This window comes from Phoenix dactylifera, chromosome 5, assembly GCF_051530095.1.
Source record: "Phoenix dactylifera cultivar Ajwa chromosome 5, Ajwa_hap1_PhDact_Kaust_v1.1, whole genome shotgun sequence".
In the NCBI taxonomy this organism is placed as follows: domain Eukaryota; kingdom Viridiplantae; phylum Streptophyta; class Magnoliopsida; order Arecales; family Arecaceae; genus Phoenix; species Phoenix dactylifera.
Genome location: NC_143194.1, coordinates 39,477,092 through 39,494,913, shown reverse-complemented (window position 1 = coordinate 39,494,913; position 17,822 = coordinate 39,477,092). Strand labels below are relative to the sequence as shown.

The following is a 17,822-nucleotide window of genomic DNA, read 5'->3' as shown; positions in this document are numbered from 1 at the left end:
TATAAAATTTTTTTAAAAATAAGTGGGATAACCTGAAAGCAAATTGGAGCATTTGGATGAAATTGGTGGGAAAGAAAACAGGGCTTGGATGGGATCCTGTTAGAAATACAATAGATGCACCAGATGCATGGTGGAAAAAAAAATTGTAGGTACATGTGCCACTAGTTTAATCATGCACATTCTTTCCTGAGATGCACTATTGAAAGGACAATCGGATGTTGGAAAAGTAGATGGAGAATGTTGAGTACCATGCCCAACTTTTCTTATCATAAACAAGTCCAAATTGTGGTGGCTTTTATGGCTATTCATAATTTTATTAGAAATTATGCAATCAAAGATTTGGAGTTTCAACCTTATGATGATAATGAGGATCTACTTCCTTCTTATTGTTTAGAGATTAATGAACCACGGAAAGAACTGAGTGCAGAGCAAAGCCAAATAGTGGGTAACCATAAGATGGATATTCTGCGTGATTATATTGCTTTTCAACTTATAGCTCGTTGACTTCTGAGTGATTATAATATTTTATACCTTTATTATTGTATTATACTATAAATATAATATTATATTACATTATATCATAATATATTAATATGTTATGTTAAATAATTTAATATTATATTATATTATAAAAAATTAATTTATACTATTAATTATAATATTTTATACCTTTATTATTGTATTATACTATATATAATATTATATTACATTATATTATAATACATTAATATGTTATGTTAAATAATTTAATATTATGTTATATTATGGAAAATTAATTTATACTAATAATTATAATATTTTATACATTTATTATTGTATTATACTATAAATATAATATTATATTACATTATATCATAATACATTAATATGCTATGTTAAATAATTTAATATTGTGTTATATTATGGAAAATTAATTTATACTAATAATTATAATAATTTATACCTTTATTATTGTATTATACTAAATATATTATATTATATTATATTATATCATAATACATTAATATGTTATGTTAAATAATTTAATATTATGTTATATTATGAAAAATTAATTAATACTAATAATTATAATATTTTATACCTTTATTATTGTATTATACTATAAATATTATATTATATTACATTATATCATAATGCATTAATATGTTATTTTAAATAATTTAATATTATGTTATATTAGGAAAAATTAATTTATACTAATAATTATAATATTTTATACCTTTATTATTGTATTATACTATTAATATAATATATATTACATTATATCATAATATATTAATATGTTATGTTAAATAATTTAATATTCTGTTATATTATAGAAAATTAATTTACTCTAATAATTATATTACTTTATGCTATGCTATACAGTGTAATATTACTATATTATAATAATATTATTTTACATTACAGTAATATTATGCTATATCATATATTTATATATTAATATATGTTATGTTTTTTATGCTCTGTTGTATAATACTATACAATGTCCTTTATGGTAATTTTGTCATACAAAAGTACTTTCACGGTTTGTTTACCAAATACATGTTAAAGTGCCACAATACTCTATAAATGTAGTTACCAAACAACAAACAGCTTTTTATAAAAACTCTACTTCCAACAACTCTACTGCCACCAACTCTCCTAAACGGAGTCTAAATTGTTTGTTGTGGCAAGATGCCTCAACACCATCCTATCTCATTATATATATATATATATATATATATATACACACACACATATTTCCCCAAAAATGCCAGTAGGAGTCTCAAGAATTCATGCGGATTCATGTGAAAAGAGGAGCATTTTACCCTCCTTACTCTGCAGGTTCGACTCACGATGAACCTGCACGCAACAATGAGAATGCACGTCAGCCAACAAAATCAAATACAAGGCAAAGATTCGCTACAGCAATAACAAGGCAAATGAGAAGCTTCAGACGGTGCATCCATCGAATTTGATAAAGAAGATTAACGAGTTTGAAAATAAACTCTTTTTTTTGTTTTTTGGAAAACAGGCCTGTAGAAATGCTCCTGTTCCACAAATCCTGAACGGAGCAGGATTTAGATAGAAAATAAACTTGGGTTTGGCCTTAGGGACGAAGATATGCTCCATCCTTGTCCAGAATGGTTTGTCATGTCTCTTCTTACCTAGACATCAATGCTTTAAAATCGATTCCATCCTACGTAGTGTAAAATTAGAAGATAAGAAAGGGGCCTACCATGGAACGTAAAAGGCAGTTGGCAGGCTGAAAACCTATATTTATATTTTGAAGAAATTCATGACGAGAAATACTAATAACACCACTTTGGGCTTTTTGGACAGACCAGAGCTTTTTTTTTTCCCCTCCTTTTCTTTTTAAATTCTTTTGGATGCAGTAATATTACCTGAATGTTTCTGTCTTCTTTGAAGCTGCATCTTAGTTTAAATTCCCCTCTACTGGTGGTGAGCTCATCCAATATTTCAGCATCGCACACTTCATCATTGCCATCATCACTGCCCGGTTGGGATGTCTCACATTCCTATAGATAAGGTAAATTGTCATATAGGAAGTGCACGCGTAAACCTTATATCCCTGTTGCTCTAAAGAGATCTCACATTCTTAGAATAGTTCAATACCCACCGTAAATGAGAGGCTGAGATGACGATGAGGGACTCCAGCAATTTCCTCGTATTCGGCTGCGTCCAATTCCCAGAGATGAAGTGGGTGAAAGAATTTGGGGAGGACATGCTGTCTGATGATAATCAGGAGGAAGAATGGCAATGGGAATAGAATTCCTGCTATAGGTATCCACGTCACGCCAAAACACAGTAGAAGATACGCAAGTTGGAGCAGCGTGAAGATAGCTATTTGTCTAAAGGGCACCGACTCCACAAAGGATGCATGGACAACTTCCAGAACCCTGCCAAAACATTATGGGATAACCAAGAAACGCAGTTAGTATCATAATTGCAGTCAATCAACTGAAGCTACACAGTGGGAACGAGAAGGAAAAATAAAGACCTTAATGGCTTTAAATATCGTTTGAGAGGTCACTATATGAGCGATACTGAACTCCACGATATATTACGAGAGCGTGAAAAATATTGTTCAGAACTAGGCAGTACAATTACTTCTTGTTTCCAGAATTCTCTTGCATATTTACCATTCACATCCTTTGAGAGAAAAAGGAAGACCTGCCTGCTGAATGAATACTTCTTAGGTCCTGATATTTGGGATGCACCATCCAAGATTTGAACACAGAACCTCTAGGCTATGTATTTACACTAACCAAACAACACATGTAATACGTGATATTGGGCAGAATCTATGCTAGACTCCGCACTTTGGGTATGTCTTATGTTTTCAAGTTTTTTACTCGCACTTCCAGTAATTTTAATCATCCAAACTCATGTCGCACAGGATTAGCAATTGATTCCATCCGCAATTACAAGTCATCGTTGTCTAACTGCAATGTAGACCCCATTATTGATCATTGTCCTAATTAAATAGATTTTTGCACCTAGGGTTCCGAGTAAATTATCAAGGAAAAAAGAAGCTAGATGAAGATAATAAACTACTCGATCTTTACTCATCCATGCATCGGAAAGAACAGATTTATTTCCTGCTCAAAAGAACTGCTAAAATAAACTTACTTGTAACGCCGGCCGGGAGTAATGAACAGAAGTAGTATTCTTTCCCAGAACTGGTTTCCAGGAAGGCTGTCAATGGCCATGAAAGCAAAATACCCCCAGAGAACTGATGTAGGTATCTTCTTGATGATGGGCATAGCTCCAAGACAAGCACCCACCAAAATGGACTGCAACAGATTGCTCAACCTTTGCTCGTTGCCCCGGACCGGCAAGTGGGCATCTATGTGCTTTTTTGGATCAAATCTGCCTTTCAACTCTCCTTCACCAGGTTCATTTCTCATAACTGCATCCTTCAAATCCTTCAGCTCTCTAGCTACTGAGATTGTCTGCAGGAAGCATGGTCTTAATAAATCAGCTTAGCAAATAGCTAGTGATGCAATGCAATGATTCATGGTCAAGCACAAAACTCAGTTCTGGTTTCCTCAGAATAACTTCACAAACACTTGGTGGCCACAATGCCCAAATTAAGAAAAGGTTTCTACTTCTCCATTAGTGCTTGAATGCTCGCTATTGGGCCCATCAACTAAAGCAAGACTCCGGATCCATGAAAGAGAAAAATAAAACCAGACTCTCCAGTGGAAAAGATGACAAATGAGACAAGCCATTAAGGAAAATATTATAGAGAAACGCATGCACAGTGCTCTGTTAAGTTACAGCAAAATATATAAGTTCCCCAGTAATCATATATAAGTTTCTGTATGACACAAAGTTACACAGTAATCATATATAAGTTTCTGTATGACACTAAGTTTACCAGAATCATATATAAGTTTCTATAATCTGCAACAATGTAACAAAAGGAAGATGTGGAAATGTGTAATAGTATGAGTTATACTGGCCAAGTGACACCACTCGAAAAGAAATATGTTCAGACAACAGAAGAATAGGCCTAAAAGCAGTCATTCATTTAAAAGACTGTCCGCGAATCAGAAGCATACTTATGGCTTCCGAATGTTTTGGTTAAAGGCATAAAACTATTGTTTCCACCAGGTACAAAGAAAAGCTTGCACATGTATGAGAACTTACAGTATGTCCTTCGTCCATTTCTATGAAAACATCTTGCATTCTGCCATATATCTCCAAGTTGCTAGCTCTCCGTTTAATGCTCTCTTTTGCACTCTGAACCATCTTCTTGCGAATTAACTGAAAAGATGAAGTGTAAAAACTCAGATGGAGTACGGACTAAGACTGCAGGAGCCAGAGCTCCAGAACACTTTTCACTAACCTGCCTCTTGAGAACGGCAAGACTCTTGGTATGCATAGGTGACTGTGGAAGAACACCATTTGAAGGGGGAATTCCAAGCAACCCACAAATCAGAACCTGAAATTGTGAATTTAGAATACAAAAACCATCACATGTCTATTCATATGGATAAAGAAACCAAGCTAAATGGTCATATACCATGAATCCAAGGACTAAAATGTCATAATGGTAGGCAGAGGGATTTTTAAGATTAAACTCCTTCTGCTGTGCCATCTGTGAAGCAACACTGTGGTCAAAAAAGTAGAGGCCTGCAATCATGAGAGCAGGTATTATGGCAGCAACTATGTAGACTGCAGGAACCGATAGCATATCCTGCATCACAACCAGCAAAAAACTTAGTAAGTCGAAGTTTGTAAAATTAGTCAGCACAAGTTCCAAATGTTAAAAAACAGGAGATTGGGAATTTTGGAGGATCTTGTTCTTGCACATCATTTGGGGAGTTTGGCATGTGTGTGTGTGTGCGTGTGAGAGAGAGAGAGAGAGCAAGATGACTTTTCATTGGAAGTGCACTACGCGAATCTTCAAAATCCTTATTACAGGTAAAAAAGTGTTTCAAACCTCAAACTCCCACAGTACACAGACTATCATGATAAGTAACATTTGTCCTTTGGGATATCAAGCTTCGGTATTTGAAAACCTCTACCCATGCATTACTTTCTGTCGCAAGAATCACGAAGTTCAACAATACTTGCTCCAACATCTATCTAGCTGCCTCTGGGGCCAACTATAAAGCAACATTCCATAGAGATTAATTATCCTTTATATAAGTAATTTCTACGTACATATGTATGCATGGACGCGAGCTTGTGATGTATTATAAGTTCTTACAAAGCTATCTCATAAATTAATTTCTCATCTAGGTGCATCAACAGAAATCTCTAATTTAACTGGAACTTGAATTCTCACAAATGGCTAGACAAATAACAATTTGCTTAGTATGTCGCCATTACCCCGTACCAACAATTTAATAGACCTGATATTGGTGTCTAGGTATAGTTTCATTCTGATGGTCGAGCCCATTATTGATCCCTACATTCAGACAGTATCATAAGTTTGTCCGTGAAATACAACTCAAAACTCTAAAAACAGTAAAATTCATATTATCAAATAACCTAAACTGTAAAAGTAAAACCATTTCAACAACCGGAATTGCTAATTTAATTGACAGACAAGATAGCATAGCTAGAATTTTGTTACCTTAGCAACAGTCCAGTGGTGCAAGGAATTGGATTCCCAAGGAAGAGGACTAAAAAGCCTTCTTGGAACTCCAGAAGGGACTTTGCTTGGGACTGCAAATGACAATGCTGTCCAGACCAGGACCATCAGGGGAACCCCGTAGTCAGCAATGAAACCTCTAAACCACCCTGCATGAAATCCTCGGTATTCACATAGAGAAAACCTTAAGTGGAAATCAAGAAATCTAGATATTATACAAACCCATGCCATATCTCCATCCCCTTGCCCTTCTGCTCTTTAATGCAGTATACAGCAGGCCAATGGCAAATATAATCCCCAGCAGACCATTTATATAAAGCCACTGAAACTGGTAACGTGGTAGAGCCCCATCTTCACCTTCAGGTATATTAAATTCCTTTACCATTCCCTGCAGTTTGAAGTTCAAACAAGTTCAATATGTAATATTAATGTCTTCATTGGGGGATGTGGATAACAAATCAAATTGCATACAGAATGCACCTTAATAGCTTCTTGAATGAAGAGAACCGTGATCAACATGCCAAAAAGTTCTCCTGCAACCCTTGTAAATCTAGTAATAACAGCAGAAGCATTAAAAATTGCTAGAAGAAATAGCATGCAAGCAGTCCAGACGCAAACCCTGTGCAAAGTAAAGGAAAGGAAATTAGATCAAATAGTCTAAGAAAAAAGGCAAAAAGAAACAAACAGAACAAGCTCCTGTCTGGAATGCAGTACCATGCCGCCCAAGCCAAATATAGATGCTCGCCTAGATCTTCCTGTCCTTTGGCAAATTTGTATAAGTATGTGTACATTATCACAGTGGGTTCTGCAACACCTACAATCAACAGGGGCTGCCCACCAAGTATTGAATGTATGATGCCACAGATAGCAGTTGAAGCCAAGGTTTCCACTGTGCTTAGTTTGCCATCTATAACAGGTTAATAGGTTAATTCTCAGAACTCTTGACATCATTCTAAAGCAACTGAAAGATGGAAGATTAAAGCTGACAGCTTAGTTGCAGATATACTTTGGACAGGATCATTAATTTATCAACAGTAAGAAGAGCACCAACCAGTGTCACTACTTAGTTGCTCTCCGAATGCAATGACTGGAAGCGCAGATGCGAAAAAGATAAACATTGTTGGCGCCAATATCCTGACAAATGATAAATGCAAGAAATATCAGGATCACAACCAATTAATATTATCTACCTATTTCATGCAGAGAAGAAGTCATGACCGTACTTGATGCCTGAAGTAAATCCACTCATCCAGTCTTGCTTATAGCACTGTGCTCTTCCTTTGACATCCTTGGCGATCCCCCTGAAGGGAGCTCTAATGTGATCCATTCCTGATATAAAAGTCATACAAACATGAGGTATGGCAATGATGGGGTCATATGAAAATTCGAAAGAAGCCTCAAAAGGCAAATCCTTAAAACAGGAAGCTTTTCACTGTCACAAAAACTTGTGATTTTCATTTCAAGCTTCTTGATCATGGTTGCATTTATAATGTTTTAAGAAAACAAGGTACACAAGCATATTCAGAAATGTTACACAGTATACCTGACAAAAAATGCTTAAGTCTAGTACTCCAAATAAAATAATGATGCCACATAAATTAAAAATTACAACAAAAAAAAAATAATATTTTCACAAATTAGAGCTTCAATCATTTGAAATAGCCCTATAATACACAAAGAAACTAAACATATATATATATATATATATATATATATATATATGCTCAAGAGACAGTAACATCTTAGTGTTTTTCTTAAACAAAGGTAAGACTATAAATCCTAAAATATCTATGTAAATTAAGAAAGAACAGCGGCACGAAGGTTGATGTAACCCTAATACTATTTTTGGTAACTGATTTTAGCCGCTGCAGTTGAAAAGAGTACTATGAAGATGGCAGACAGCTATAAGTTTAAAACAGCCAGTAAATAAAAAATCCCTTCGCCTAATGATAAAATGGCTGCAAAAATGCCGGGGTGACCGCGGGGTTCTCTTAGTTAAAACTGTTCTGTCACGAAAAAAGGAGGTCAGAGCAAGCAGTGTAAAATAATATTGGAGAAAAAAAATGAAGATTGATACTTATGAAATAACTAAATGATAGGGGGAAAATGGATCGTCCTGCTCGGGATAAGGGATCACCCCATTCCAGCCAAACAGACTTCAGCGCTGAGCAGGCTAGACCTCGGCCCCTTCTCACAAGCCAAGTCACTGCCACAACCCGCAGCAACCTTTTCTGATGACATAATGACATCCTGGGCCTAACCTCAGGGTGCCATGCAGTGCCACCCAAGAGCCCAAGAGGCCTTGATGACACACCCCAACCTCGAGCTCGGGGCGCCAAGTATCTCTGACGACGCGCCCCAACCTCAAGTTCGGGCCCCAGATTTCTACGATGGCACTATCAACTGAAGAAGCTCCGTCGACCGCAAGTATCCACAATGACGCCCCTCGAGTCAGACTCGGGGCGTCCTATAGGATCGACCAAGAGTCGAAGAAGCTCCGTCGACCGCAGGTATCTACAATGATGCTCCGGCCCGAGCTCGAGGTGCCTTACCGAGCTGACCTCCAAACCAAGGAGGCTAGGTTGACCTTAGAGTCCGCCTAGCCGACCCCACCAAACGCATGTCGTAGCCCCCAAGTCGGTCCGACCTCAGTACTCACCGAGTTGATTTCGCCAAGTATATGCCGCGGCTTTCTGAGCGAGCCCGACCTCGCCCATGACCGCATCCACATGCGTACCCACGTGCGTACCTACGCCCGCATACGTGGCCGTACATCGCAACCTTACCGCATCATGCTTCACCTTGCTGCCCCAGCCATACCCTGCTGCCAAGGGCCATACCCTGCTACCTCTGTCAATGCCATGCCATTTAAAGGAACGGCCTACACCGCGTGCTTCAAGCGAGCCCTGGTAGCATGCCACCAGGCCAAAGCCATCTCCTCCCATGATGAGGACGGGCCACATCTCCGCCACTTGGGCATCTCTGTGGGCACTATAAATAGCCTCATCAGGTAATGCTTAAGGACTTTTTGGCCAACATAAAACTCCACGCTAATTTAAGCATCGGAGGGCCCTTACTGAAAATACTGGTATGGCTTTGTGTAGGTACGGAGCCCAGAGCTGCGTGAGGGGCAGAACGACAACCCCCCATTGCGGGTACCATCAACACCGTAGCCATGTATCCTACATGTTGGCAGCTCCTTGACCTTGGAGGGTAGTGGCGACGGCCTCATCCCCACCAGCCCATGTCTAGCAGCCCGGGGTTCACCAGTTGTCATCCCTGGACGGGACTTTAGCTCCTACAGGTTGGAACTCTGATCTCAAAAATACATTATCCATGAAAATTATCTTTTAGAACCTTTTTAAATGTCTCTAAAATGCCCTAATAAATTCAACAGGATCTGGTTGTTTCCACGACACGAGCCCGTAACTACGGCATAACAATGCCAAATATTATCGACGACACGCCCCGACTGGATTCGACGTGCCCTGCGTTGTGTCGATCATGAGCCAAAGAGCCCCCACGACTGCAGGAGTATTTGACGACATTCAACGACATCCGATGCCATTTCAATGACATACGACGACCTCAATTAAGAGCCGAAGAAGCCTATCAACATAGGCACCCTGATCTGAGTGGTGGTGTCCTGCAAAATTAATTAAGAGCCGAAGAGGCCCATCAACACAGGCGCCCTGATCTGAGTGGGGGTGTCCTGCAAAATCAACTAAGAGCCGAAGAGGTCCACCATCACAGGTGCCCCGATCTGAGTGGGAGTGTCCTGCAAAATCAACTAAGAGCCGAAGAGGCCCATCTTCGACGGCGCGCCCTGACCCGAGCTCGAGGCGCCAAGTATTCTTCGACGATGCGCCTCGACCTGAGTTCAGGGCACCCTGTGTTGTGTCGATTGTGAGCCAAAGAGCTTCCGCGACCGTAGAAATTAAGAGCCGAAGAGGCCCATCCTCGACGACGCCCCCCGACCCGAGCTCAAGGCGCCAAGTATTCTTCCACGATGCACTCCGATCTAAGTTCGGGGCGCTCTGCGTTGTGTCAATCGAGAGCCAAAGAGCTCCTGCGTCCGCAGAAATTAAGAGCCGAAGAGGCCCATCCTCGATGACGCGCCTTGACCCGCGCTCGAGGCACCAAGTATTCTCCGATGACGCACTCTGACCTGAGTTTAGGGTGCCCTGTGTTGTGTTGTTTGCGAGCCAAAAAGAGCTCCCACGACCGCAGGTATTAAAAGCCGAAGAGGCCCCACCGACCGCAGGGAAGGGCGCCCCGAGCCCAAACTCGAGCGCTCTGCTGCGATGACCACGAGTCAATAAGACTCTCTCGACCTTAGAAAAAATATTTGAATGCGAGCCAACCTTGGATTGAGTGCCTAAGTTAAAGCTCACAGAAATCTATGAAGCCAAAAAGCAAGGAAGCTTGCAACGACCTTCTATCTAAAACACGCCCAAGCGAGCTACAGTTCGAAAGCTAAAGTGTAGCCCTGAGCTCAGCCTTCGTGCAAAGGTCTAAAGCAGGTCAGCCGCTCGACTTAGGCGCTTCGAGAGCGCCAGCAATGAGCTCGGAAGCAGTGAGCTCTTCACTAACGTAATAAGGTTGTCTAAGTTGGGAGTGAAGGCCGAGCACAGTAACTTGGCCAAGGTTATCTGGCAGTATAAAGGCTAAATCAGCACCTAAATAGTTCAGATTTTGTTAGTCGAACACAAAGATCCATCACAAGACAAGGCAAGACAAGCTCAAATTCTTAGTGAGACTTCGACAATATGAATTACAGAAGAGGTGTATTTTATTGATGTTTAAAGGCCAAAGGCCGAGTACAAAAAGAGCCGACCTTGAAGTCCGCATGAAGACAAAAAGTAAACTATAAAGAGACCCGAGTGGCCGACCTTACAAATAAAAGAAAAGAGAAAATAAGTTGAAGAGAGATCAGTTGGCTTAAGCCACCTCGGGCTCGACCTCTGGAATGACTTCCATCTCGACCTTGGGAACGGCCTCCGTCCTGACCTTGGGAGCGGCCTCTATCCCGGCCTCGGCGGCGACTTCAGTGAGGTCTACCACTTCGACAGCAAGCTCGCGTACCTCCGCAAGCTCATTTACTTCGGCCACAACCACCACCTCGGTGGCCCTAGTCAGACATGGGCGAAGGTCACTAAGGTCAACTCTGGGGCAAAGCCTCGGAGCCTGATCACGGCAGTTTTCGAAACTCTAGATCATGGCATCAATCGCCCCCACTGCCAGCTCGTCCATATGTTCTCCGGACTAGCGGAAGTTTTGGATGACCGCTTGAACCTGCTCCTCAGCAAGCCTCCCGAGTCGCTTAGCTTTCAGCCTCGAGACCTCGACCTCGTGCCTTTGACTGACCAGTGTAGACTCCAGCTTGGAGATGCAACCTTTGGCGGTCGAACGAGCTTGCGGTTGTCGTACCGGGGTGCACGTGTTTGGGATCGGGATGTCCTTCCCTGCGGTTGATGGGACCTCTTCGGCTTTAAATACTTGCGATTGCGGAAGCTCTTTGGCTCATGATCGACACAATGCAGGGCACCCCGAACTTGGGTTGGGGCATGTCGTCGAAGAATACTTGGTGTCCCGGGCTCGGGTCTGGGCGCATCGTCGTAGAGGGCCTCTTCAGCTTTTAATACCTGCGGTCACGAGAGCTCTTTGGCTCATGATTGACACAATGCAAGGCGCACCAAACGTAGTCGGGGAGCGTCGTCAAAGAATACTTGACGTTCCGAGCTTGGGTCTGGGCGCGTCGTCGTAGAGGGCCTCTTCGGCTCTTAATACCTGCGGTCGTGGGAGCTCTTTGGCTTGGGATCGACATAACGCAGGACGTCCCAAACTCGGGTCGGGGTGCATCGTCAAAGAATACTTGGTGCCTCGAGCTCGGGTCTGGGCGCGTCGTCATAGAGGGCTTCTTCGGCTCTTAATACCTGCGGTCGTGGGAGCTCTTTGGCTCGCAATCGACACAACGCAGGGCACCCCAAACTCGGGTCAGGGCGCGTCGTTGAAGAATACTTGGCGCCCCGAGCTCGGGTCTGGGCGCGTCATCGTAGAGGGTCTCTTCGGCTCTTAATACCTGCGGTTGCAGGAGCTTTTTGGCTCGCGATCGACACAATGCATGGCGTCCCAAACTCAGGTTAGGGCGCATCGTCGAAGAATACTTGGCGCCTTGAACTCGGGTCTCGGTACGTCATCGTAAAGGGCCTCTTCGGCTCTTAATACTTGCGGTCATGGGAGCTCTTTGGCTCTCAATCGATACAATATTGGGCACCCCAAACTCAGGTTGAGGCACATCGTCGAAGAATACATGGCGCCTCGAGCTCGGGGTCTAGGCTCGTCGTCGTAGAGGGCCTCTTCAGATCTTAATACCTGCAGTCACGTGAGCTCTTTGGCTCACGATCGACACAACGCAGGGCACCCCGAACTCGAGTCGGGGCATGTCGTCGAAGAATACTTGGCGCCCCGAGCTCGGATCTTAGTTGTCTTTGCAGGTCACCCCCACTCAGATCGGGGCGTCTGCGGTTGATGGGCCTCTTTAGCTCTTAGTTGAAATTGCAGGGCGCCCCCACTCAGATCGAGGCATCTGCGGTTGATGGGTCTTTTCGGCTCTTAGTTGACTATGCAGTGCGCCCCTACTCAGACTGGAGCATTTGCGGTTGATAGGCCTTTTCGACTCTTAGTTGACTTTGCAGGGCGCCTCCACTCAGATCGAAGCGTTTGCAGTTGATGGGCCTCTTCAGCTGTTAGTTGACTTTGCAGGGTGCCTCCACTCAGATCGGGGCATCTGCGGTTGATGAGCCTCTTCGACTTTTATTTGAAACTGAAGGGTTCTCCCACTCAGATCGGGGCGTCTGCGGTCATCGTATATTGTTGAATGTCATCGAAATAGCGTTGGATGTTGTCGAAATGGTGTTGAATATCATTGAATACTTCTGCGGTCGCGGGAGCTCTTTGGCTCGCGACCGACACAACGCAGGGCACCCCAAGCTCGGGTCGGAGCGCGTCATCGATAATATCTGGTGCCCCTAGCCTAGGTTGGGGCGAGTCATCGATATTATTTGGCGCCGTTATATCGAAGTTGTGGGCTCACGCCTTGAAAACAACCGATTCGTGTCGAATCCATTGAGGTATTTCAGAGATATTTTTTTTAAAAAAAGGCCCAAAAGACAATTTCCATTGATTATTTTTGGAATCAGAGTTCCAATTTGGAGGAGCTAAAGTCCCATCCGGGGATGTCAGCTTGTGAGCCCTGGGCCGCTAGACCCGGGCTAGTAGGGATGAGGCCTTTGCCACTGCCCCTCAGGTTAAAGAGCCGCCAACATGTATGATACATGGCAACGGCGTTGATGGTGCTCGCGATGGGGCGGTTGTCGTTATGCCCCTCGTGCGGCTCTGGGCTATGTTCCTCGGGCTCCCCCCGGTCGGCTTGAGCACGGACGAACCGACCTAATAGACCTCAACGGATAAGTGCCTCAATCTTATCACGGAGCTGGTAGCAGTCCTTCGTATCAGGGCCGTGATCTTTGTGGAAGCGGCAGTATTCATCCAAGCGCTTCCGCGACTCTAACGGTCACATCCTTGGTGGTGGTCGGAGGTAAGCCTGACCCTCAATCTCCATGGGGATCTTGGCTCGGATGGAAGTGAGGGGGGTGTATTTTCCAAGCTTTGGGGGAGAGACCTCGAGCAAGCCGAGCTCTTAGGCTGAGGAAGATTTCTCTCCAGCTAGGGCGATCTACTCCTTGGCCGATCGTACTCCCTTTCATCGGCAATCATATGCTGCGCGGTAGGGTAGCGACATTGCGAGCACCATCGTGAGGACTTCCGCTTGCGAGAGTGGAATGCAGGCTGGACTACTGCCTGTTGGAGATCTTGAACGGCCGCAGTAAGTATCTGAATCTATTGAATGAACAGATTAAGCCGTTCTGGCTGGATCTGAGAAATTTGGTCTGCCGATGTAGGTGCCGCGAGGGATGGACTTTGAGGCGAGTTGTCAGGAGTTGGTACCCGATGCCTCGATGCATTCGAAGCTCTGTGGCTCCTTAGCCTCATAATCATAACTCAGGCCCTTCCTCTAGCGCCAGATGTTGTGGTTCAAATTTGGCCCGAGGGTGACCACGCCGGAGGAGTCAGAGGAGCTGCCGGTTGGGATGAAGAAGACGCCACCTTCCGCGCACCGGTATACATGAATAAAAACTCACTGATGTTTCCGATAAGGGCTCTCCGATGCTTAAGTTAGTATGGAGTTTTATGTTGGCCAAAAGGTCCTTAGGCATTACTTAATAGGGCCATTTATAGTCCCCGCAAATCAAGTGTCCAGGTGGTGGAGGTATGATCTGTTCTCATCATGGGAGGAGATGGCTTTAGTCAGGTGGTGCGCAGCCAGTGCTTGCTTGTGGCACACGATGTAGGCTGTTCCTGTGGGTGGCATGTGTTGGTAGAGATGGCAGGGTATGGCCCTTGTCAGCAGGGTATGGCCCTCTGGTCGACATGTCGTGAAGTGGCCAACAAACAAAGCATGGTGCGGTGAGGTTGTAATATACAACCACGTGTGCGGGCCGGTATGGGCATGCTTGGGTGTGCACGTGGATGTAGTCAGGGGTAAGGTCGGGCTCTCCTGGAGGCAGTAGCATATGCTTGATGGAACCAACTTGGTGAGCACTGAGATCAGGCCGACTTGGGGGTCGCGACAAATGTTTGGTAAGGTTGGCCGAGCCTCCTCGGCTTCTTAGTTGACTCTGCAGGTCGCCCCCACTCAGATCGGGGTGCCTGCGGTTGATGGTGCCATTGTAGAAATTTGGGGGCCAAGCTTGAGGTCGGGGCGCGTCGTCGAGGATACTTGGTGTCTCGAGCTAGGGGTTGGGGTGCGTCGTCAAGGCCTCTTGGGCTCTTGGGCGGCATTGTAGGGCGCCCTGAGGTTAGACCCGGGATGTCGTTATGGATCATCCTAGAAGGTTGCTGTGGGTCGTGGCAACGACTTGGCTTGTGAGAAGGGGCCGAGGTCCGAGGTCAAACTGGCTCTCAGCATGACCGAGGTCTGGCCGGCTCGGCGCTGAGGTTTGTTTGGCTGGAATGTGGTGATCCCCTATCCCGAGCAAGACGATCCATTTCCCCCCTATCAGTTTTCAAATTTATAAAAAAATGTTTCTGGTACCAGGACATAGGTACGTGTAGAACAGAAAATTATTATTTGGAGAATAAATTAAATCAAACACCAAATAAAAAAAAACCCGTAATGCTTATTCTAGTAAATCGAGATATCTACGAGCCATCATTGAGGAATAAAACAACAAAACCAACGCACACGGTATATAAACTAATCTATTTATAGATATGAAATTAAGCAACCGTGAATCTGCTCCATCCAAGAATAGTGACAATAGAACTATGTAGGACAAAGAACATCAGAGACACCACCAGAAAAAAAATATTGGATACGTTCATGCAATCAACACTGAGTTCATGAAATAAAATCTCAGAAACAGAAATCAATCAGCTCCGGAGAACAGCAGTGAAAGTCTCGTCAAATATAAGGTAATATATTTATTCAAAGCCCTTAATATTCAGAATTAGTACAAAATTTTTTGTTCAAAAAAGAAAAAAGAAGAGAGAGAAAACAAAGAGAAGAAAAACAATTACAGACAATTTTAAGGTATACAAACTAATCTATTTATAGATCTGAAATCAAGCAACCGTGAATCTGCTCCATCCAAGAACAGTGACAATAGAACCATGTAGGACAAAGAACATCAGAGATACCATCAGAAAAAACGTTGGATACGTTCATGCAATCAACACTGAGTTCATGAAATAAAATCTCAGAAACAGAAATCAATCAGCTCACGGCAGTGGAAGTCTCATCAAATATAAAATAATATATTTATTCAAAGCTCTTAATATTCAGAATTAGTACAAGAATTTTTGTTTAAAAAAGAAAAAAAAAGAAAACAAAGAGAAGAAAAACAATTACAGACAATTTTAAAAAAATAACCAGTAAACATAAACTGCACCCCATTTCATCAGAGAAAATACCATTGTACAGATTCAAGAATAGAATTAGTTGAACGGACATACAGAATTTTTGCAAAAGAATAAAAAACGTTATAAAAGGAGACATCTAAACACGATATTTTCGGCACCAGAGCGCCCGGATGTAAAACTTAACACCAAGAAAATAATCATGCCTGAAATCCAAGAAAAGAAATAGAAAATCCGAGAAGCCATTTGTAATCACAGAAAACACTATCATCCTTAATTTCCGTACACGAAACACCGCCTCCAGGCTTCTTGGAATCTCGTGCGCTTTCGCTCGGACCGCTTGCTGATTCCCAACCCCTCGCTGCGCTGCCCGCGGCTTTCGCTCCCCTGCATGCGGGCGCATACGGCATACGAGGGGATCCCGTGTGCTGCTCATACACCGAAACGCCGTGTAGGTGCAGACCAACCCGTTTGACTCTTTTGTACTAAAAAATCTCGGTGCGGCGGCCCAGCGTCCCGTCGATCCGCGAGAATTTTATTTTATTTATTTACAAAATGTTGTACACGAGGGCTCTGCGTAAAAGCTTATAAAATCACTACCGTCCATCATGGGTTTGCCGTGTGCGGCCCACATTTGTTCGTACCGGCGTCTCTGTTCGCCAGACGGGCCCACATTTGTCCGTACCGGTGTCTGTGTTCGCCAGCTGGCCTGGCGTTCCAAGTTCCACTGTTCAGCAGTGGCGATCAAAAGAAAAGTCTATATTAACAAAGGATTCTTTATCAAAATATAATAATAATATAATATTATTAATAAAAATTTATTAGCTTATTAAACCATATTAAGTAAATAACTTTTTATTAAAAATGCCAAATTAATATGGAAAGTAGTGGCACAGCGAATAATTATATTTACTTGATATATGTTGATATAGATGGAAAATATTTTTCGTCAGCACTGTACCATATGCAAATCCTGCATGGATTATTAGATTATATTAATATTTTATTAATTCTAATTATATTTTTATGATCATGGTTTCGCTTAAAAGTGAAAGCACAGCCAGTAACGTATCAATTACGTCACAGTTAAATATTTTCTAGATATAATACTTTTCTATTTCTTATTATCTGTAAGATGGATCGGGATTTTGTAATTTTATTATAATATATTATGTTACTATATCAATAGATATACATATGATGTTATAATTTTGTATAATGATAGTATAGTGCAGTATTAATAATTAAATTTATTCTAGTATATATTTCTATTCTACTGTATTTTTTTATATTATATTTCAAATATGATTAAAAAAAAGAGAAAAAATTGTACCCCAAGCATTGCTTGTACGAGTGGAGAATTTGCTTGCGTTGAGCTCTCTACTAGTCATATGGACACTAATGTATTTTAATAATATAATTTAGATTCTTCTGCATTCCACATTATCATTAAGAAGCTGAAAGCAATGTATTAACTAAATCAATATGTTACATTGTAATACATGGAAGAACATGTCTTTATAATAAGATATAACCGCTATATTTCGTATAATGGTATTTGTTGATAAAGGATACAAAATTGGATAAATTTAATTTATGGCCATAATACAGTTTTGTCATCTTTATGTTACGTGCAGGGGCGGTCCAATATATTTAGAGGCCTAAGACGGATTCAGTGAATGAGGCCCTTTTTTTAATAATAAAAAAATTTAATAAGTATAAAATATTT

The 17,822-nt window shown here is 42.2% G+C and overlaps 1 protein-coding gene across 1 annotated transcript; it reads right to left on the bottom strand.

Moving 5' to 3' along the window:
* Positions 1-1,492: 1,492 nt before the first annotated feature.
* Positions 1,493-16,562, bottom strand: LOC103708831 (boron transporter 4-like). The gene is made up of 14 exons (XM_088722857.2): positions 16,380-16,562; positions 7,336-7,441; positions 7,164-7,246; positions 6,827-7,019; positions 6,593-6,731; positions 6,335-6,500; positions 6,095-6,261; positions 5,036-5,209; positions 4,859-4,954; positions 4,660-4,776; positions 3,637-3,959; positions 2,624-2,903; positions 2,388-2,522; positions 1,493-1,845 (listed from the first exon to the last, which is right to left on the bottom strand). The coding sequence occupies exons 2-14, from the start codon at positions 7,437-7,439 to the stop codon at positions 1,777-1,779; spliced, it is 2,046 nt and encodes a 681-aa protein (XP_088578983.2). The 5' UTR covers positions 7,440-7,441; positions 16,380-16,562; the 3' UTR covers positions 1,493-1,776.
* Positions 16,563-17,822: the final 1,260 nt, after the last annotated feature.

Bases quoted from the DNA above. Each gene is read 5' to 3' on its own strand.
- LOC103708831 (XM_088722857.2), bottom strand. From the start codon at position 7,439: ATGGATCACATTAGAGCTCCCTTCAGGGGGATCGCCAAGGATGTCAAA. The intron at 6,732-6,826 runs GTACTGCATTCC...TACTTTGCACAG, and splicing joins TATTTGGCTTGGGCGGCATG to GGTTTGCGTCTGGACTGCTT. The intron at 6,262-6,334 runs GTTTGTATAATA...GATTTCATGCAG, and splicing joins GGGATGGAGATATGGCATGG to GGTGGTTTAGAGGTTTCATT.